This window comes from Drosophila eugracilis, unplaced genomic scaffold (genome assembly GCF_018153835.1).
Source record: "Drosophila eugracilis isolate 14026-0451.02 unplaced genomic scaffold, ASM1815383v1 contig_408, whole genome shotgun sequence".
Classification (NCBI taxonomy): domain Eukaryota; kingdom Metazoa; phylum Arthropoda; class Insecta; order Diptera; family Drosophilidae; genus Drosophila; species Drosophila eugracilis.
Genome location: NW_024573270.1, coordinates 968,144 through 990,218, shown reverse-complemented (window position 1 = coordinate 990,218; position 22,075 = coordinate 968,144). Strand labels below are relative to the sequence as shown.

The 22,075-nt window shown below is 37.6% G+C and overlaps 1 protein-coding gene across 1 annotated transcript; it reads right to left on the bottom strand.

Annotated features, from left to right (window-relative positions):
• Window positions 1-131: 131 nt before the first annotated feature.
• On the bottom strand, window positions 132-22,067 carry LOC108103844 (protein TIS11). The gene is made up of 4 exons (XM_017209540.2): window positions 21,756-22,067; window positions 20,575-20,828; window positions 2,585-2,916; window positions 132-2,392 (listed from the first exon to the last, which is right to left on the bottom strand). The coding sequence occupies exons 2-4, from the start codon at window positions 20,641-20,643 to the stop codon at window positions 1,477-1,479; spliced, it is 1,317 nt and encodes a 438-aa protein (XP_017065029.1). The 5' UTR covers window positions 20,644-20,828; window positions 21,756-22,067; the 3' UTR covers window positions 132-1,476.
• Between the last annotated feature and the right edge of the window lie 8 nt (window positions 22,068-22,075).

Sequence of the window (22,075 nt, the reverse complement as noted above, 5' to 3'; positions counted from 1 at the left end):
ATTAAACTTCTTTTCAAAACGAAAAATTTGCTTTGTTGCTCGTTGGTCGTTGTTGTTTGTTGTTTGTTGTTGTGATTGGTTGCACGATTTGCAGAGGTATATCATCATCATCAATAATAATATTCATATCATCCAAGATCATCATAATCATTCGTAATCGTAATATAATTGTTAAACATAATTTATAAAAATTATCAAAATATTAACCCTCTCGTATGTACACAACGTTTTCTATTACATAAATTTAGCAAAAAAATAATAAATTAAAGAATTTCCTTAGCTCCTCATCCGTTTCTGTCCGTCTATCATTCTCATCTTGTTGGTTGTTTGATTGATTGGATTGGATTGGATTGGCTTGGCTTGGCTTGGCTTGGATTGGAAGACATCGGACCACCAACTCTTTCACTCTCTTCATCCACATCTAGGGATATATACAGAGGTGCTCTGGCCATACATATATATAATCAATTTTCTTTTTTTTACATAAGACTAATCCAAAGTGCCTGGCATATATATACATATATATATATAGGAGACAGTTGGTGTGCTGGGGTTTCTAATGGGTGCACTGCAGTAGGTTCTATAATAAATGCAGGAACGATATTCACACGTTCGTCGTTGGCCGTTTGTGTTCTTTTTTTTTCGATTTTTGATTTTCATTTTTTGAGCAACATTCGCTGAAGATTCCCAATGTAGTCCGTTCTTTTTTTTTTTTGTCCAGTTTTTAAGAATGTTTCGTGTTTAGCTTTCATCGCTTTTTGTTTTGTTTCTTTTTTTTTTAGTATTTAGTTTTAGGTTTTAAGATCATCGTTTGCTTGGATTGTTTGTTTGTCATTTACGTATCATCTATCTGTCTAATCGTTCGGTCCTTCTCATATACATATATATATATATATATATATATACATATGTATATATATATATATATATACATATATATAGCGATAACGATAACGATTGACTGTCACAGCATGAGAGAAATCATATATCAAAGATCGTTTCACAATTAAAAAGGAAAGGAAGGATGGAAGTTCTGTGCCTGGCAGTGGCCTGCTTTATCGGTGGCGTATACTTGATATACACTTCATCGCCAGCTGCCTTTTGGGAGAATTTTGGTTTTGGATTGCAGGAAGGAGTTGGGTTCTGGTTTCCCCATTAAAAGGTATCTAGTTTTTCCATTAAAAAGGAAAGGAGGGATGGAAGTTCTGTGCTAGGCAGTGGCCTGCTTTGTCGGTGGCGTATACTTAATATACACTTAATCGCCAGCTGCCTTTTGGAAGGAACTTTGGGTTTTGGATTGCAGAAAGGAGTTTGGTTCTGGTTTTTCCATGGATTGGTCGTTACTGAGATTTTGTCAAGGATGCTGTAGTTGTTGTTGCTGTTTGCTGTTTGTTGTTTGTTTTTGTTAATGGAGGGATGCGTTGATGGGCGTGAGGAGTGTTGGATGTTGGTTAGAGGCATCTCTGACTACTACTCTTAGAGTCCCAAATTGGACTGCTGCTGGTAGGCCTCCACCGCGGAGCTGAGACGATTGAATACCGGCAACCTGGGGCTATCCTCCTGCTGCATCGGTGTGCTGATGCTCTTCTGCAACAGCTGCTTGCCCGCTCCAGATCCAGATCCAGATCCACCACTGACGACGACATCGTATGGCGGTGGCGTATGCACTGGCGAAATGGGTACATTGGGACTCTCGGGCGGCGTAGCCGGTCCATGATGACCCATACCCATACCCATGGCCATGCTTTGGGCCATGCTTCCAATTGGCATGCCCATGCTCATACCCAGTCCCAAGCCCGAGGCTGAGGATGTGGACGAGGCAGAACTGTGACTCTTGGCACCTTTGGAGGCCAAAAAGGCCTGCTGCATCTGCAGGTTATCATGGAATGGGAAGTTGGTCAAGGAATTTGTGGGGCTGAGGGACAGAGATCCAGTGGGCGATTCCCGATCCGATCCTGTGCTCATGCTCAGCGGCGGGCTCAACGGCAAGTAGAACTGGCTACTGTTGTTGCTGCCGCTGCTGCTGTTGCTGCTGCTATTATTGCTACTCTGGTTGCTCTTCGCCGACGACGAGGATGAGGACGAAGACGATGACTGCTGCTGTTGCTGTTGCTGTTGTTGCTGCTGCTGCGACTGTGACTGCGACTGGGAAGAGGACTTGGCTGCCTGGGCTGCCTGCTGGGCACGTGCCTCGTCCGCATTGTGGACAAAATGACAGCGCGGTCCATAAGGACAGAAGCCAACACTGTGGAAGGTGCGGCAATACTCCGTCTTGTATTTGGGATGACGCTGCAGGTTGCGCAGCTCGTGGTAACCATGAGCAAACTGACACTTCTCGCCGTACTTGCATTCGCCGGCCTCCTCGAACGGGCGGCACAGCTCCGTCTTGTATCTGTGGAAGGACATATGAATTAGTTAAAGTTCTCAAGTAGAAGGGGAAGTAATTTAAGTTGAATTCTTAGTCTAAAAGAAATACGAATTGTGATTGGTTTATGTCCCAAAGAGAGACTCTTTTATTTTTGGCTAACATCCTTTTGTCTTTTCCCTTTGCTTGTTAGGGAATTTCAACTATCATTCATCTTACCTGGATGTGTTCATCGGCTGCTGTGGCAGTGGCTCCGACTGTGTCCTCTCTAGCTTTCGGTGCAGGTTTATGTTGCTCAGGTTCTCCATGATGGTCACCAAACTGGCCACCGGCTGATGTTGCTGCTGCTGCTGTTGTTGCTGCTGCTGTTGCTGTTGCTGTTGCTGCTGTTGAATAAGCTGGGCCGGCTGTGAAATGGTGCGTGTGAGGGCGCCATGGAGACGATGTGGTTGCTGTTGCTGCTCCATGTTGCTGCTATCCAGGACTAGCTCCACTTGCTGCTGCTGCTGCTGCTGTTGCTGGAGATGATCGCGATCACGATAGCTGGCCACCTGTGAATGCAAAAGTTGAAAAACCAAAATCAATTTCTGTGTTTCTCGGGGCGTATACGTAACGAGCGAATATTTCGCAAAAATCCCAAAAACTAAAATAACCAAAAAAAAAAGAAGTAAAAAAAAATAATAATAAAAGAGAGGACGTTAAAAAAAAGAAGCGCAAGGCAAAAGCAGCACAAAGCCAAAAGCCAAGCTCACTTTTACTTTTAACTTGACCTATAAGCAAAAGCAGAGGAAGAAGAAGAAGAAGAAGAAGAAGAAGCAGAAGCAGAAAAACCCAACCAACACACGGACAAAAACCTAGACGACTGAGAGAAATATTGCAAAAGGCGCACACACAAAAATGTTATAATTTTCCAGACATTAAACAAGCGCCAAGAAAAACCAGCTACCTCTCTTTTTTCCAACTTGTATTGGCCACCATCTCTCACCCCCCCTCCCCACCTGTCTGGCCTTAACCACTGTTACCACTCTTTCAATAAACCCACCCGTCCCCCCGCCCCCATCTCTTGATTTCGTGTCGTCATCAGTTTCGGTTTTGTTTCTTTTTTTTATTTATTTTTTTTACATTTTTTTTTTTTTGGGAACGCAACGTCCGACTTGGCTTGTTCATTTTCGTGCGATGCTGTAACATGTTATGCAACCAGTTAACACACACACACACAACCACACTTACTGTGATACTCAGACTTGGGCACTTAGCCCACTCCATCAAGCGTGGCCAAAACTAACAATAACAACAACAACCACTACCAATTACATATGTATAGAGCTCAAGTTCAAGCCAACAACAACAGCACACCAACACACACACACAATCTCGACACGAAAGGCAGGCAAAGTCGGCAGAGGAAAAAAAGAGGCTGAAAAGCTGAAGCTCGATAAAACCGAAGCTCAAAAGCCGGAGCTAAGCAAAAAGACAACAACAAGATTTTTGGGGCTACACAACCAGTAATCAACCGCCTCAGCCCCTCTAAGCGCCCCCCTTTGTGCTTATAAAACCTCTTACCCCCTCGTCCCTCCAGGCCCCTTTGAAAACCCAACACAATTTGCCACTCTCCACAGACGAAAAACTGGTTGGGCTTGCTCAACAAGTGCGACAGAAAAAGCTATATTGAGGGTGTGTGGCGATGTTGAGGGAGCGCAAAAGAGACAGCATGAGGCGGTGGCGCATGCGCACCGACCGTAAACAGGGTTTCCAGGGTATTGCATTAAGAGATTGTAAAAATCACAAGAAAATTGAAGTAAAAACTTAAGAAATATAAAAAAACAGGAATTCTTACAAAAATGAAAAGCAACTCTAGAAATAAAAAGGAACACAGGATATACTAATTCAAAAGACATGAAAATGTTAAGTTAAATACGTTTTAAATCCTATATAGTAAACGTCTAAAGTGACTGACAATGTGTATGTTAAACAACATAAACAATTCTGCTAAGATAGTTTTTTTTAAAAGTTTTCTAACCAAAATTCGAAAACAAAAAGAAATTTAAGAATTATAAACTTTATAGACCACAAATCTCGCAGGATTTAGATTAGTGCTGTGGACGACTAGCAGATGTTCAACTTGCACGAGATATATAGTATAGAACGACGACCTAACTTGTGATTACAGAATGATATAGCCCACTTAGAGTGTCGTTATCTCGGCAGACTTTTATGAGTGATGAGGATTGGGGATGTGGATTGGAGATGGTGGCTGGTGGTTGGTGGTTGGGGGATGTCAAGACACATAAAAAGAGGCAGCCAGTCAAACACAGATGAGGCACATAACAAATAAATATTTATATATACATATGCACTTCATTTAGGTTATCTTTGGCCCGATTTTAACAACAACAACAACAGCTACAATGCACATACAATCTGACATTCCTTGAAATTTCATAAATATCATGAGTAAGTCCATCCATCCATTCCAGAACTGGCTGAACGGGCCAAACGAAACGAAACAAAACAATTTAAATGTTCAATTAATTAATTTGCCTGCCCAATCAGTTTAGAAGCTATATATGAATGTATATATATATATATGTACATATATAGCCGATGTTCTTGTCGTCGATCGGTTATCTTATCTGCCGTCGTCCCGTCCCATTTGGCATCGTGTTGTTTTGATTTCTGGCCTCACTTTTATTTCACCATTGGCATTGGCATTGAAGGGTAAGTAAGTAAGTGAGTAAGTACCACTTTTCTATTCGAGTACAAGGTTCTGAGGGGGTGTGGTAAGAATTACACCACATTGGTACTTTGACGTACCACCTTTGAGGTAATCAAAACAAGACCCAATGATTGTAGAAAGTGATACAAGTTGTAAACTTTGTCAGTCTCAATTACATTCAATAAAAATCGACTCATTTTCAGTACTTTGCAGTACCTACAGGTACAAACTGGCTATAGGAAACTATTTATGAAAGTTAGCATTATCAACTTTCTAAAACATAACCTTCTCAGAACATATATGTTTATAAAGATATAGTATTTCCTAAATCCAGTAACCGAAACCCAATTAAGGGTAAAATTTCTGCCAATTTATTGTACTTTGATATTGTTGTTTTCGAGGAAATGGTCAGTTTATAATCTTTAGGCCATACAGTTAGCCTAGGAAAATAATCACTGGTTTTTCCCCTAGTAAAAAATTCAAGAGAAAAACATTTGAACTTCCTGCATTGGCTCGTTAATTAGTCAGCTGACATTGACGGCCACCTGGCAACCCTGTTTCTCAGTTTCCCATTTTCAGTTTCAATTTCAGTCTGTAACTCTGCACAGACAGCAGAAAAAGGAAGAAAAAAAAACACATTAACGAGCAAGCGCAACAAGTTTAGCAAACCTTTGGCGCTGTTTTTTTATTTTTTGTATTTTGACCAACTTCAACGCTTACGGCATCTTTGCGACTGCGACTGCGACTGCGGATACGGTTGCTGCCTCCTGCTCAGGCTTTTGATTTTGCGTTTGCTTTTTGCCTTTTGCCTTTGGCTTGCACCAAGTACCATAAATAAGATCCAAGTTTATGCCTGGTAATTTACGATTTCTTCATTTTGAAAACCCCATAAAAACCCAACAGAGGCCACCCTTGAAAAGTATTACTCATTTGCCTTAAGCAAAAGGTACAGGCGTTAATCTTAAAGTTTCACAAAAACAAAAAAAATCACTCTATTAAATATTTACGCAAAGAGTTTCGGCAAAGTGCTTAATATTTAGTTAATATATTTCACTTTACTTTAGAGAGCCTGTCTACGAAAAGTATCTTTAACGAATACTTTAAACCATATTAACATATTAAAACAAACTATAAATCGTTTTATTTTCAACTTCATAAAAAGTCTCGGAAGATAAGTTTTAATGGCAAATAAAACAAGAGTTATTGGTAATCGAAAGCTAAGTGATATCTTTTAAAATGCCATTAATCTTTCAATAAACATTTATGCCAAACCGAAAGTGAAATTGGATCATGAGCCCAAATTCCGGTTGGCAATTCGAAATACAAAAAAAAAAAAGTGAAAATCGGTATCAGGTGAAGAAATCTCACTTCCGCAACGAAAAACCCAAAGATAACCTTCAAACACGACGCGTTTTTTATACTTGTCTGTGTGTGTGTGTGTGTGTGTGTCAATTATGTAGTTTTTTGTTGAATTTTGCACAGCTGTTTTTGGGGACAACGACGTTGAATTCATGGTCAAGTTATGACGACGATTCGTGAACTGATTTCGCAAAGAGTGGTGCGCATAAACTCGATTTTGTTAGTGGGGTGAGTGAGTAATGGGTGATAAAATGGGGTGGAAAGGGGTAAAAGGGGTTTCTTTATTTTTCATGCTTTTTTCCTTTTAAACGTGTTCGACAAAAAACAACTTCAAGACAATCTACAAGCCTCCTCCTCCTCACAACCCCTTGTCTCCCTCTCACTCACTCTATCTCTTTCTTTGGCCGGTGGTGTGTGGTTTGTGTAAAAACAAGATTAAGACCCATTTTGGCAGAAGCCGAAGAAGAAGCAGGGGGGGGAGTTCGAAGCTAGATCTGCGGTTCATTTCAAAACTCTTGTTTTTTTCCGCTTTTTTTTTCTTTCCTGTTTTTCCGTGTTATGTATTAAGCTTTGCTCTCTTTCTATTGCCAGCCAGCCGTCTCTTTCTGTTCGTGACTCCACACATCTCTCGTTCGCTCTTTCTTTCTTTCTGGCTTTCGTCTAGGCGAGAATTTCCCTTTCATTTGAAAATGAAAATAAGTTTACTTTTCTTTGAGTCATGCTTTGGCTTATTTTTCTTCTAGCTCTTCTTGTTTTTCTTCAACTTGCTGCTAGAAGACTGTCTTCTGTTTTTCCCCCTCGCTGCTTTCTTCTCAATGTTTTTCTTGTTTTCTTGGCACTTGTGTTTTGATCGCCTGGTTTTTTCTGTTTTCCGTTTCATTGTTGCGGTGGGTTAAGACACAAGACAAAAAAAAAACAGAAGACTAGAGAGGGATAGGCAGAGAGTGTGTGTGGGTGGAAAAGAATGGGGTTGTGCATACCACAACGAGAGGAGTTACGGACATTAGACCTTGAAGCTTTTTGGTTTTTGCAAATTTGCTATTTTCAAAACTTCAGGTTTAATGCAGTGCGTTATGCACTGTAATTACTTCAAGTCAAGGGTTGCTAACTTTAAGTAAACTTTAAGAAGTAAGTCGTCAAGTTAGGTAATTAAATCGTTATCAAATTTGAATCACTTTGAATGCTTGGAAATAAAATTAAACAATCAAGTTTCAAACTTAGAATTCGTAAACGAATGTTTTTTGTTTTAACCGGTAAATGCTTTTTGTGATAATTTTAGATTCTAAAAAGCCCTGTAAATGGGTAAGATTTATATTGCCTTCGATTAAGTTTTGAAAAACTATCAGAAAATCTTATAAAAGGGAGCTATATGATTATAAAGATAGCCCTTAAAAACTCCCTATAACATGTTACCAAAGCTTATTTTTATGATACTAATCATGTTAGGTGTGTAATATCATATCTAGCCCCTAAGTTTAGATACTACTTTTGCCATTATGACTGTTAATTATAGATCTGTAAATTGAACTTTTAATTACAGCATTTTATAGGAAACATTTAATGGCATTTAAAATCTGCAATTATAATCGCCACCGAAATTTCAGTTCTTTGAAGTTTCGATAGATACTCTGCGGACAACCTATAGCTTTACATATGAAACTATATAGTTATATATATATATCTTATATATAAATATATATATATATCTTATCGAATGTGTGTTTCAGGTCTTGGCTCACGGGTCTGTTAGGTAAGATCGGCGATTGTTGTTGCTTTTGCGGCGGCGGCGGCGGCTGCTGCTGCTGCTGCTTACTTGTTTGTGTCTCATAAACACGTTCACACAGATACACCGGACTTTCTGTGAGTGTATGCGAGATGCTGAAGACCTGCTGTTGTTGGTTTTGTATATTTTTTTTTTCGGTTGGACTAACTGGTTTATAAAGCCGTACCAATAAAAGCAGCAACAACATCGCGATGACGACGACGCAATATCCATAACCTCGATGAGCTAACACCAATACAATGGTAAAAAAAAAAAAAATAAAATTAACAAAAAAAAAAAGGCAGAAAAAAACAACCAAACACACATACACTCATACACTCATACTCAGGCGGCAGACACAATCTTTATTCTGTTCATATATATGCGAATTGAAAATGAATACAAAGTTATTATTGAGTGTTATTTATAATACCTGAACAACCTGCACGAACGGCTAAAAAGAGATGGAAAGAGGCGAAGGGGGCGTGCCGCTACTATATATATATATATATATCTGAATACAGCAGTGGATCAGTTAATAAGATTTTACCTTTAATATGAATATCTTTCAAGAGATTACTTTAAATATTGGAAATTGAGAGATTCATGAGATCCTATTATTTTACCCACCACTGTTCATATGTATATTCGTATCTATTAATCGACTGGGGGAATAACATTAGCAATTAAAGCCAGGTATTTTACATTTAGTTAGGGTTGGCTATATGTATATGGTATATATGTATATCTTATGTATATATCTGATGATCGATCGAATATCGCACAGAGATAAAGATCCAATATACGCATCTAATTTCCATATTTACACACACGAGATCTTTGCGGTTCAATTAAAGTTCAAGGTAAGCCTCAAATTTTCTATGCAAAGTGTGAGATTTCTTTCAACGAAATTTTGATTAGCAGCAAGACGCCGATCAAATTAAATCAAAAATATACAAAATTATACTCCTTCCCATTTAGGTTTTAGGTTTTTTTTTTTTGTTTCTTTTGTAATTTTTGAACGAAAACAAAACCTTGCTTCGATTTTAATTGTTGTTGGCAAATTTGAATTGGTAATTAACACATGCGGCTGTCATGCGAGTTTTTCATTGCTTTTCATTTTCATTCTCATTCACCATGCATTCCATTTCGATTTCCATCTCCATTTCCATTTCCATTGCATTTTGCATTGCACTTCCCCCTTTCCATTCTCAGCCGTTGATCAGTGATCACTTTTGATCGATTGATGGCCTGAAAGCACACACAACAAAACAATCTAGAACAGACGATATGCCATGCCTGCCTGCCCTGCCCCAGCCCCCTCCCCCCCTTTTTTTTATTGTTGTTTTTGTTTTACTTTATAGTTTACACCCCACCCCCCCTAAAAAACACGATCTACAACTGATAAAAACAACGTGCTCCACTGAGGGAAAAAAACACATGTTGAAACCTCTTTCAGTTGTTGTTATTCTTTTAGATTTGAGATCGTTTTTAGGGGATATGTTCTTTATAACCACAGCTAGCTATCCATCTCCTAATATATTTGTAATATTAACTCCCAAGGTTTCTACTTGGATTAGCTCAGTGATATGAGATTACCATTAGGTAATGTGAAAATAAAGTCAAATTGAACAAAGAAAATATCTTGAAGTCTTAAGTTTATCAAGACTACACTAGTTTAAACTTCTAATAAATAAGTTATAAAATTATTAGATTGCAGAACCCATATTACATCTTTTGCTAATAAAAAAAAGCCCATAAAATGTTTGCATAATAATAACAAAAACCTAACAAGTTCCCGGAAAAAAACAGTACAATAACCTAAGTATTAAAAGTTCTAACTATTGGAAAAACCACTACGGTTGGGAAATTGGCTATTTCATAACCAAAACTTGCTATTTCTTGCCGCCTGATCAAGGAAAACAAAAGAAAAAAATCAAATAAAAAACCTTACCAAAGAGCCACATAATAATTTACATAATATTGCCAAAGGCCTTTTGGACTTAACTTGTTTAAAAAAAAAAAACAAAAACAACAACAACAAATATTTAAATGACTTGGCTTTGATTATTCGTTTTTGGATTTTCGGTTATTCGGTTATTCAGTTTTTCCGTTTTCCGTTTTCGATTTTTAGTTTTCAATTTTGGGTTTGGGCCATCCATCGATTGAGGTCTAGGTCGAACCGTCGAATGGAGCATTTCACATTTTCGTGTCGTTTGCATTGTCCATCCGTTCGTTGTTCGTTGTTAATATTTGGTAAGCGAAATAACAAAGCATAGATAGCGAGAGTGTTTAAGAGCGGGGGGGTGGTGATGGTGGTGGTACTGGTAGGCAAAGGGAAGGAGGAAGAGGAGCACAGACAAGACGCATGCGCAACTGCCGTGCCAGTTTCGTTTCGTTTCATTGCCAAGCGTCTCTTCCTCTTCTCTTCGCTTACCTTACCTTACCTTACCTTACCCTTACCCCTTCCCTTCTCTTCTTTTCGCTTCGTTTCGTTTCTTGTACGCTTTGTTGTTTCTTTTCCTTGTGTGTGTGTGCGTTTTTTTTTTGTCGAACCGGCTCACATAATAATAATTGGCAACAACGAAAATCACATAATAAAACACAATAAAAGAAAACTTCACAACGACTTGGCCTTGCTAAATTCGGAGCACAACAACCATAAAAACAAAGCTTAAAAAAAAAAGCAAAGTACAGTGAATACTAGTGCCATAAAAACCTAACCATAACCTGGCACATTTTAGAAATATAACAAAAATGCTGCTATAATTCAAACCACTTTTTCATAGACTTATATATTTGGAAGTTAGCTGCTTGGAGTGCTTACTGTACAGCTGTACAAAATCCGGCACAGAAATATCACAAAAACAAAGAAAACAGATGAAGAAAAAAAAAAAACTGAATCCCAATCACACAAATCGAATTTCGTATCCAAGAGAGTTCCGTCTTTAATCGATGTGCATAAAAATAAAATAATATAAAATAAAACATAATCATCGGTGTTTGGCTCTGCTTCTTCCTCTGTCGCAACGCGTTGCGTTTGCGCAGTTTTTTTTTTTATTGCTTTTTCTCTTCTTTTTTTTAGCGAAAAGGAAGGGAAATATACACATAAAATGTTGCAATTGCCGTTTTTGTTTTGCTTAAGCAAACCAGTCAAACGAATGCAAACTGAGAAGAGCAACAGTGAAAGAGCGAGATGGGGGCACGAAAAGAGGTAAATTGGGGAAAGGGAGATGGATGATGGAGACCTTTTGCACACACACACACACACACAGAGTCACACAACCGTACAGAAACTGAAAGAGGTAGATGGAGAGAGAAAAAAAAGCCACCGTTATGCAATCGAAATGGAGAGTTTCGAATGGGAGCAAAGTGGGAGGGAGACACAGACACAGATAGAGATAGAGACATAGAGATGGTAGATGTGTATCAGATAGTTGGTAGAAAGAAAAAGTGGAAGGTATCATTTTCAAGGTAATCTCAACCCTAAACATAAAATTAGCTCATGTTACTAACTACATATGTAACTTGAAAGTACAATAGAGAGGAATTTAACCATAGGTTTACCTATTTGCAACCAACATTTCGTTATAAGGTCACAATTAAAAAGCCAAGATTTGTTAACTTCAGGAAATTCGATTCGAAACACACAAAAGCAAAAAAATAAAATCGCTTAAAAAGTGATTTATAGCCAGAAATCATACAACCGGAAAAGAGAAATGCACTTTCTGCATTTCTTTTTTTTTTTTTTTTTTTTAAACCGATCAAACACTCCAATTACAAATTTTGATGGATTGGATTACCTATTTACCACTTATTGCCGAGGTTCATTGTACATGAAAAATCTCTCACGCAATACAATAATCGAAATTAAGATATTTGTTTGGTAAGTCTTAAGTTGAGGTTATATTTATTCCATTTCCAGGAGCTATTGACTCGCAAGAGTTCCGGTTAAAAACGTTTTTCATAATGAAGCTCAAATTTCACACGTTTGTATTGAACCAGTAGGTTTATTATAAAAACACTCCCAAGTTCTGAATTTCTCAAAGTATTCAAGATAGCAAGTTGTTTGGTTAGTTTCTGTACAGATAATAAACGACAAATAAATGACCAAATGTATTTACTGATCACGCTTACCATTTTCCCTTTTAGATTTTGTAATATCTCCGGGAAGTGTACTATCGCCAACCCGACCCCTTTGCCCTTGCCTTAACCTCTGCTCCTCCTGCGTTCCAGTTGCAACCCTCTTCTACCTCTTTAGTGCTTCAGTATCCCCTCTATATTTTCCAGTCAACAGTCTGGGTCTCCTTATCAGACGACGGGGTGTCCAGAGCGTCGAACCTTATCGGGGGACTCGTTTATTCTTTTTTTTTTTTTTTTTGGTTTGGTTTGGGTTCCCTCTTGATTATTAGAGTGTGTGTGTTGTGGAGCGACTTTTTGTGGTACCCCACCAAATCCAATCCCAATTCTCTCACTCCCCCACTCCCATGTGACACAACCATAATTCACATTTTGCTGCTTGTTTTTCTCTTGGGGACAAATGCCATAAAATAAATCCCTAGCCGCGACCCGAGAACTCGATTAAATATCATCCAAAACAATGCGATCCGCTCCGATTCGAGAGCAGAGCTGAGCTTTAATGTGTATGCCCCGGGCAGCAAAAACATTTCGAAATTGATTTCTGTGTTTTTTACTGTTTCTATATAATGTCCGAGTTATGAAAAAAAAATGAAACATGTCATGGTTGGTGATAGGAAATTGTATAGAGGGGGCAAATCTCCAAATTATTTAAAGATATATCAAATCAAACATGGCTAAAAAGACATTCTTAATAAGTGACATTTTAACTATCTTATCATATATTTAAAGTTCATAAAAGTTGTTTTTTAAAACTATTTAGTAAAACAACTGTTTTCATTGGCAATTGAGAAATGTAAGAAATATAGAATCACTTTAATGTGACCCACTCCTTGAATTATTTGCCAGTGTGGCTGTACCTTAACTTTTATGGCATTAAGTTGGAAATTATGAATATCATCTTGTGATAAACATAAGCCTAGCAATTTCTGTATTTGTTGTGTGAACGTTACTCGGTTCTGTATTCTCTTTTCACCATTCTCTCGCTGTTCTTGGACGCTTATCATTCCGGCCCGGCAAATGTCTGCCTATGTTTGTGTTTGTGAGCACATGGCAGTGGCAGTGACCCCCCCACCTCTACCAAGCGTTCTTTCTCAACTAACTACACCTCCTATCTGTCCTATGCACACTTGTATGTGCTCTTTTCTATCAGTTTCACCAAGTGCAGGCCAGGCACGTAGATCATAAAAAATTAAAAGAACGAAAAACACACATTTAAAGTATAGATTGAGAAGAAGCGACGCTCTTTCTCTGTTGACACACACGCGCGCGTTCTAAAGTGCAGCTATCTGTATGTGTGTATGTGTGTGTGCGTGTGATTTAATGTGATAAGAATACTTATTATTGGGTTAGTTAGTTCATACAGTAATAATCTTGCGCTCGCTGCTGTTTTTGTTGCTACTCAAAAGCGATAAGCAAAGCGCACAACTGATATATTAAATGTACAAAACCAACGCTGAGAGCAACAACAAGAACTCAAACTAAGAAAAAGAAACAACAAAACGATATATTGTATATAGTATATACACAAAACATCAACTAACAAAAAAAGTGCAGCGTTAAGCAAAAATCTAAAAATAATACGAAAAACAAAAAGCTGGCAAGAGATCATCTTTATTTCGAGCTCAAAAACACCGGCGATCACTCAGAAATCGGAGATTTCGTTTTAAATAGCAATTGGAATTTTCCAGAAGTTACATTGAGACGTCAGTAAATAATGATTTGATAAGCCCTACTAAGTATTCGCGGTAGAATTCCATTTATAAGATTTGTTTGGTTCATCAGCGTGAATGGCACTCAAAATAATGTAATAAACAGCCAATAAATAAACATGTTTGTTATTTTTAATAGCTTCAAGTCTTGATTGCTTCACAGAACTGGAAAAACATGCATATGTATGTATGTACATATATATACTTATGAAGACTTAAAAGGCTAAAAGACTATCATGGAAAACATTCACGAAGATTTTGTAAGAAACTCTAATATGATTTGATGTTACATCCATATAATATAATATCAATTCAAATCAAATCAGTCGAAAAGGCAACTCTATAAACTTATTCGTTTAAAATAAAAGGAGTTTCCTTAATTAAGAAGGGCTTCCAAACGAAGGAGGACATAGGAATAGAGATAAAAAAAAGATCAGTAATTCCAAAACCGAAATACAAACCCCATATTTATCTCTATTCGTACTTCCCTACCTTTTCTTTATTGCTCCCCTTCCACAGGTTGCATTGATCCCTTTTGATTTTCTACGGTTTTCGTTTTTGAACCCACCCTTCATCATTCTTTCCAACTCTCTTCTCCTTCCTTTTCCTGTGCCAATAATTTATCGGCTATTTGATAACCCGCACGAACAAAACAAAGAACAAGAAGCAGAAAAACAAAAAGCCAAACAATATGGGCTACACAGAAAGAAACATTTTGTTTTTTTTGTGTAAAAAGTTCATATTAAAAACCTTATAAAATGAAAAATCATTATCAAGGGTCAGTGGGACTTAACCCCGGGCTTTTGCTAATAGATCCTAATAATGTCAACTCACGTGATTTCATCTTGATTTCACATTATTCACTTATCAATTTTTTTTCTTTTTGTGTAAAGAGATAGGGAGAGGTAGGAAAGGATGGAGAGCGAGATCAACATGTTGGGAATGTGTTGAACACGTGGTTGTGGGACTCTCAAAAACACAAATCCGATCGAGATCGTGATTAAAATATATCGGGGGTTGCTTAGAACAGAAACAACAACAAAAACATAAAACTCACATGTGGTGTTGTTGTTATCTTTGTTGTCCTGCAAAAACCAGTTGCAGCTGTATGTGTGTGTGTGTGTGTGTGTGTGTGTGTGAATGTAAGACTGAGACACCACTATCGGGCAAAACCCGCAAAACAAAACGCAAAAGCAAAAAAAAAAAGACACAAAGGCAAAAACACCAAAAGCAAAAGGCAAAAAGCAGGCGATCACAAAAAGCGACAGTGAATGTGAATGGAAATCTACTAAACAAACGGGGCTCTCTGCCGACGACGACAACGACGATGGCGATGCCAAAGCTTACGTTGACTGCGCTGCCAGCGTCCGCATTCGATCGCGACTTTATTATATAATAGATTCGATTGGATTGGATTTTTTGGTGGATTTCGTTTTTGGATTGGCAATCAGAAAAAGCAGACAACAAAAACAAACCCAAAAAAAAAAGACATGTTGCAAGCGCAACTTTTTGTAGGGTGGCCCGCATGAAAAGCGTGAAAACCAAATGCCAGCCAGCATAATGGAAATATTAACGAAATTAATAAGCGAAGCAAATAGTTAAAAACTGGAGAGATACACACACAAATACAGGCTGTTTTATGGAGTTTTCTGCGAATAACAAGACGCGGATAATATTATTTTCCACACATTCCCAGAACTCGGGGGAAAATCAAACTTAAGATCGATTCTAAATGCAAAATAACCCGCCTTCAAGTACACAAAGAAAAAACGACATAGCTAATACATGAAATTTACAATTTTTATATCATTTTGATATTCAAATGATATGAAGTAGTTAAAAATGAAAGTACATTTTTTTACAAATCAGTATTAAAGTAAAAATTCAGAAATTCAATATATTTAAATCTATATTTTTCTTTCTGTCCATGCAAACAACAAACAAACAAACAGATGGGGGCAAAGGAGGTGGAGGTGAACGAGCGAAGGAGAGGGCGAGATGTACTTTGGCACTCAATTGAGCGGCCATTAGCAATAATACCAACAACAACAATAAGCACACACAGCACACAGCCAAGACAATTTCAAGATTACAACAGCAAAAATAACAACAAAACCAAAAATTGACAATAGAATATGAAGTGTCTTCGCCACACTATTCTCCATCCCATTCTGGCCAATGACAGACAGGGCCCCAATGCGCACGCCTGCCTGGCTCGCTCTCTCGCTTTATCCTCCCCTCCGCTTCAACAGCAAACGCCAAGCCAGGCCAAAGCCAAAGAGCGACAGAGAGCGAACCAACTGGAGAATGGGGGGACAGCACTTTAAAAAGCGTTGGTGTGGGCGAGATAGCAAAGCGACGACAAAGGCAAAAGAGAGCAGCGAGTGAACGAGTATATGTGTATTTAATTTGTGTGCATGTTTTTTATATGTATTTTTTTTTACAACTGCACGATAAGAGAACAGCCAGAAACAAAAGCAACAACAATAATACTAATAATAATAATAATAAGCAGCCAGTAGCTTCGCACGCAAATAACTTATTTATAATTCTTTTTTTCGTGGCGGGAGAAACAAAGAATTGGCGAACAATTAAGTTTAAGTAAATTACTTTGTTGAAACTGAAATATGTATTTGTTTTTGGACTCCTTGTGAAAACCTTTTTATACAGGCAATGAAAATTAAATTGTAAAATATAAAAAAGAAATACTATTATTTTGGCCACAACTGTGTTTCTATAATTTTCTTGGATTTGAGAACAAAAATCCTTTTTGAAATGATCCTGGGTTGTGATTTTCAATTTTTCAACCCCCATCGACCAATAAACTCTTGACAAACTAACTGAGGATCCCATTATTCTTCTGCTTCTTCTTATTCTTCTGCTCGTCCAACTTACCCCCGCTCTATCTTCCCTTCCTCACCATCCAAGGGTATCTCAAGGGTCAGCCAGTCAATATGCTGACAATGTGTTCTTTTTGTTGTTGTTGCCCCGGCCTCATATCCTCATGCGTTTCATGAGTTTAAGTGCCCCGTTGAGTAGTGAGTTTACGTGGATGTGACGATCAATTTAGCCTTTTTATAGCCAAGTTCTGTAAGATCTTATACCTTAGCAGGTGAATTTTCTAGCTATTTTTAAAATCACTTTTATAACATTACTTTTAAAAATAAGAACGAAATAGATAAATTAATATCACTATCCCGATCTTAAAGTATAGAAAGTTAGGCTTATTTGAAATCCAATCCCACGGGATATTAGAAGCAATTTTCAATATAATTTGCAGCTGGCAACACTGTTGCTGCGCTTGCATTGTAAGTAAGTGTGGGTGAACGAGGGACAGAGTAAGAGGTACGGGGACTTGAGCCTGGGATTTCGATGAGATGGAGGAATGGGTATAAGCGGTATTGGACCTGGACTTTAGGGATGGGGCTGCATATTAATCGAGTCGAGTCGGATCGAATCGAAATGAAATGACGTTCTGCGAAGTTGAGGGTTAACGAAGGAGATGGAGGCGGGGGAGACGAAAAAATAGTAGGAGGGGGCTAAAAAGAAGGAGGAGAGTGAATGAGGATTGAAGATTGAAGAGTTGCCTTTTTTTTAGGTAGGTAGCGGTGGTGGTCGCTACACTCGCTCTTTTTCTCCTCCTCCTTGAACTCCTACTCCTACTCCTTCTTCTCCTCCTCCCCCACCACACTGATTCGTATTCTTCTTCTTCTGGCAGCAATGGCGTCGGGACAAACACACACAGCTGAGGAAAAAAACACAGATCAAAATAAAACGACGACGTTGTTGTTATCGCCTTGGCAGGAAATGGAATTATATTCGTAAAAAGTAGTCGCCGTTTGTCGCTTGTAAGTGTAAGTGAGCCTCTTCTCAGCAGGAGAGGGAAGCGAAGAGGGAGGTGGAGGAGGGGTGCAAAGAGAAGGTAAAGTAAAGAGTGCTGGTGGAGGAGGAGTTGGAGGAGATGGAGGAGTTTGTTGAAACGTAATACCGCTGATTACGTACGAGGATTTCGATATAACAAACTAAGCACATTTTACACATTTTACTTTTCAGCAGCCTGAAAGCAGAGAAGCAGAAATAAAAAAAAGCCAAGCAAACAAACGAGTCAAACAACTACAGTGGCCACTAGTGTACATCGACCCATTGGCCATTTAAAAAGCAAGGGCCTAATATATAAAATGCTGTTCTTAAATTATTATAAAATTCAAAAAAAAAAAGTAGCCTTAAACATTTGACAAATGTCCGGGTTTGAATCTATGAATTTGTTTTTACAAAATGTTATTAAAAATCCCTTTCTTTAAAACAAAGATTTTAGATTATCATATAGTTAGTTATCTTTCACTGTATTGAGCACAGAAAGTAAAAAAAACTGCATACAATGCACACATGGTAATACGTATAAATTTCATAATAAAATCAAGACGAAGCCAAGAAAAACGAGAAATTAAAAGTTATGCAAAAAAGTGAATTTCAAAGTTGGCGCTCCCTTCTCTCCTCTTCTTTTTTGGGGCTCTATTCTCCAATCTCCCTTCCCTTTCCTTTCCTTCTTTTTATCACTCGACATTCCACCCGACTAAAGTGTCGCAAGCAATGAACCAAAAACCGAAACATGGACATCATATAAAATGTTTTTTTAAGATTTAAAACACTACGATTTTGGCAGATTTGTCTTTATAAAACCATGATTTTTTTACGATATTTAAGATATATACATATACATATATTTAAAAAAAAAATAATTACGACAAATTTGTCACCTGAAAAAGTTGCGCTGCTGCAACAGTATTTTCTATGTGTAAGTCTGGTTGTTTTTTTGTGTGTGTGTGTGTATTGCGCCCTTTCGCTTTCGGCATCAATTGGCTGCAGCTTTTGTTGCTGGCTCAAAGGCGCAAAAACAAAAAGCGCTGCGTAATGACAAAATACGACAACCAAAATAATAATATAAAATAAAGAAACAAATGAATTTTCCATGCGAATATTAGCTGCTGCTGCTGTTGCCTGTCGATAATCGATAACAGGGCGGCAGATGCAAAGTTCATTCATCAAGTATTTGCAACTTTATCGGACGTCAACCTGCCTTGGCCCTATTCGTTGTTTTTTGCTGTTTGTTTTTCTTCTTTTCCTTGGTTTTTTTTTGTTTTCCTTCTTTATTTTGTGGTTCTACTTGACCCTTTGGCTTTGCCTTTTAGTTTACGCAAATTTGCAAAAAAAAAAAAAAAAGGAAAGAAAACAGAATAACTAGAAAATCAAAACAAAAGTGCAGCTCCCTTTTGCTGAGCTTTCCCACTACACCTTCCACTCTCTTTCATTTCACTCAAACGGCAAAAACAACAACCCAAAACTTTGCACGTAATCGCAGCAGCAGAGCTCTTGACTCATTTAAGAGCAACACAAAACAAATTCAAAAAATAAAAGTTATAATATAAATAATACAACAGAAATCACTAAAAACACAAAAATCCAGCCAAAGCAAACCCGGAACTTGAGTTAATCGAATTTGTTGTCGATCAACAGCTGCTCTGTCGACGTCGCTGCCAATAACACGCACACATATACATTTATACATAAAGTATATGTATATGTATATACAAACAGTAAATGATCACGAGTGGCGTTATTGTTGTTGTTGCTTTTAATGATGCTGCTGCGATGACGCCAATTGTAACAAATAAATGTGAAGAAAAGGAGAGGGACAAAGAGAAGGAGCAAGCAAGAGAGGGATGGCCCGCCCCTTCTCCAATACACTTATCAAAAAACAACAACGAAAATCCTTATCGGACAATTATTTAGTCCACTTTACAGTCTGTCGTTATTTTGCTGCTTCTTTTTTCGCCTTTTTTTACCGTTTTAGTTGTTGTTTTTCATTTTTTTGTGAGTTGACAAACCGTAATAATAATTATGAATCAGCTTTAATAATGGGGAATAACAAACAAGAAATGCAAGTGTAACGAAACGGAAATATAACGAAATGAAAAATGGAAAACAAGTTATCGAAATTAAGCAAACGATGCACATATTGCCTTTACGACGACACACAAAAATTAAAAAAAAAAAAAACACCACAAAATGCAACTCCTAAAATAAGTGAAACCAAGAAAAAACAAAAAACATGTGGTTTAGGCATGTTTCAAGTTGTCGACCTAAAAATATTTTAAGTGTTTTTCACTCAAAAGCCAAAGTTGATCATTTTTGAATTATTGTTTCCAAGTGATTGAGCTAGGAAACTAAAAGTATTCCAGACCCCAGTTTTTTTAATATATATTAATATTTAAAAAAAATGTTGAAAATATTAATAAATATTGTTATCAAAAAGGAAAGAAATCCTTATTACCAAGGGCACCCTTCAGAAAAACAGTGTTTAGAGACGATCCCCATAAGAATATTTAATAGGCACGTTTTCAAATTTGTAATTCTGAAAACTCCCCTAAGAATTCAAAAAGAAACCTAAGAGACCTATTTAATTCAATTATAAAAATAACATACAGAACAATTAATTAATAATTTAATATTATTAAAAACTCACCCTTTGGAATAAGTCGTAAGAGTCGAAATTGGCCATTTTTGTCGATTTCTGCACTAAAGTAACAGACATTTTGTTGATCCCTTTTTTCTTATTGATTTTGCCGTTGTTGTTTGCTTTTTTTATATTTTCCACTGGGCAATATTTCAATATTTCTTTTTTGCGTTTGATTTTTATTTGCTTGGCACTTGAATGTTGAGTTATGTGTGTTGTTGTTGGTTTCGCGAATATTGCATTGCAACAATAAAAAAAAACAGCTAGAAGAGTAAGAGAGCATTTGATTAGCAGCGAACGATGGAAATCAGCGGGGGTAGAGGTAGTAAAGAATAATAAGCAGAGGAAGAGAGAGAATGGGAGCTGAAATTACACGTGCTTGTCGTGTAAATGCGCGTGTGTGATCGTGTCAGGATATTTTTCACGAACATGTGTAAAGAAAAGAGGAAGAATCAGAAGTCTGCTTTGTTCCTTTTCTTAATATTCTTAGGTTTTTTTTAAACAGCAACAGCCGATGTATGTTGCACGTGTGTGAGTGCGTTGTTTGCTTTGCTTTTATCGTCTTCGTTTGCGTTCTCAAAAAGCGGAGAGATAAGCTTTGCGCTTCGTCCCTTTCCTTTCCCTTCCTTTCGATCCTCTTCCCTCTCTCTCGCTCGCTCAACCTCTTTGTCAGTCCGTGTGTCTGTATTCACGTGTGCCTGTGTATATGTGTGTGTGTGCGATCTCTAGTGGTGGTCATATCACATGCGCCTGTGTGTTTGTAATTTATATATTATTGCTGCGCCAGCAAACTCAAAAATCACAAAAACAACAACAAAACGGGAATGAAATGAAATATAAAGGGCAGCGTATGTTGTTGTTCCTGTTGAATTTTTGCCTGTTGCTTCGCTTGCTCCTTCTGCTGCTTCTTAATATTATTCTCGAGGTCCTTGCGTCTGCACAAATATGAATCGAATGCTTATTTGAACATGAACATACTATTGTTTTTTTTTACTTTTACTTTACACCTTTGGAACAACGGGTAGAAAATATATAGTATTTAACTGCAAGGTTTTACTGTTATTTTTCAAGAAATTCAATTTCAAAGTTTTCCGGCACTTGCAAAAAAAAGGTAATAATAAAAATAACACCATTAATCGATCGCACAAACACCAGAAACACACGCAAAACACAAATTGTTAGCTAATTACTTTATATACGGCCGCAGAGGTCCTTTTGCTCTTCGTCCGTTCGCCAAATAAAAAAAAAACAACAAAAAACACTTTTTCAGGTATTCGCAGCAGTTCAACTCAAAAATCAATCGAAGTCGCCGGCACTCTTATTAAATTTGCAAGACTCTTTTCGTACACGATCAATATTCAAAACGGTAAAACAACTCCGCGGTATATTGGCTTTATTCGAGTCCGGAGAATAGCGAACGGAACTTGAACGACTTTTTACCCACTGAACGAACCGCGCGCTTGGAAGAGAAGAAAATGAATGCGAGGCGACAACGCAATGATCGGCGTTT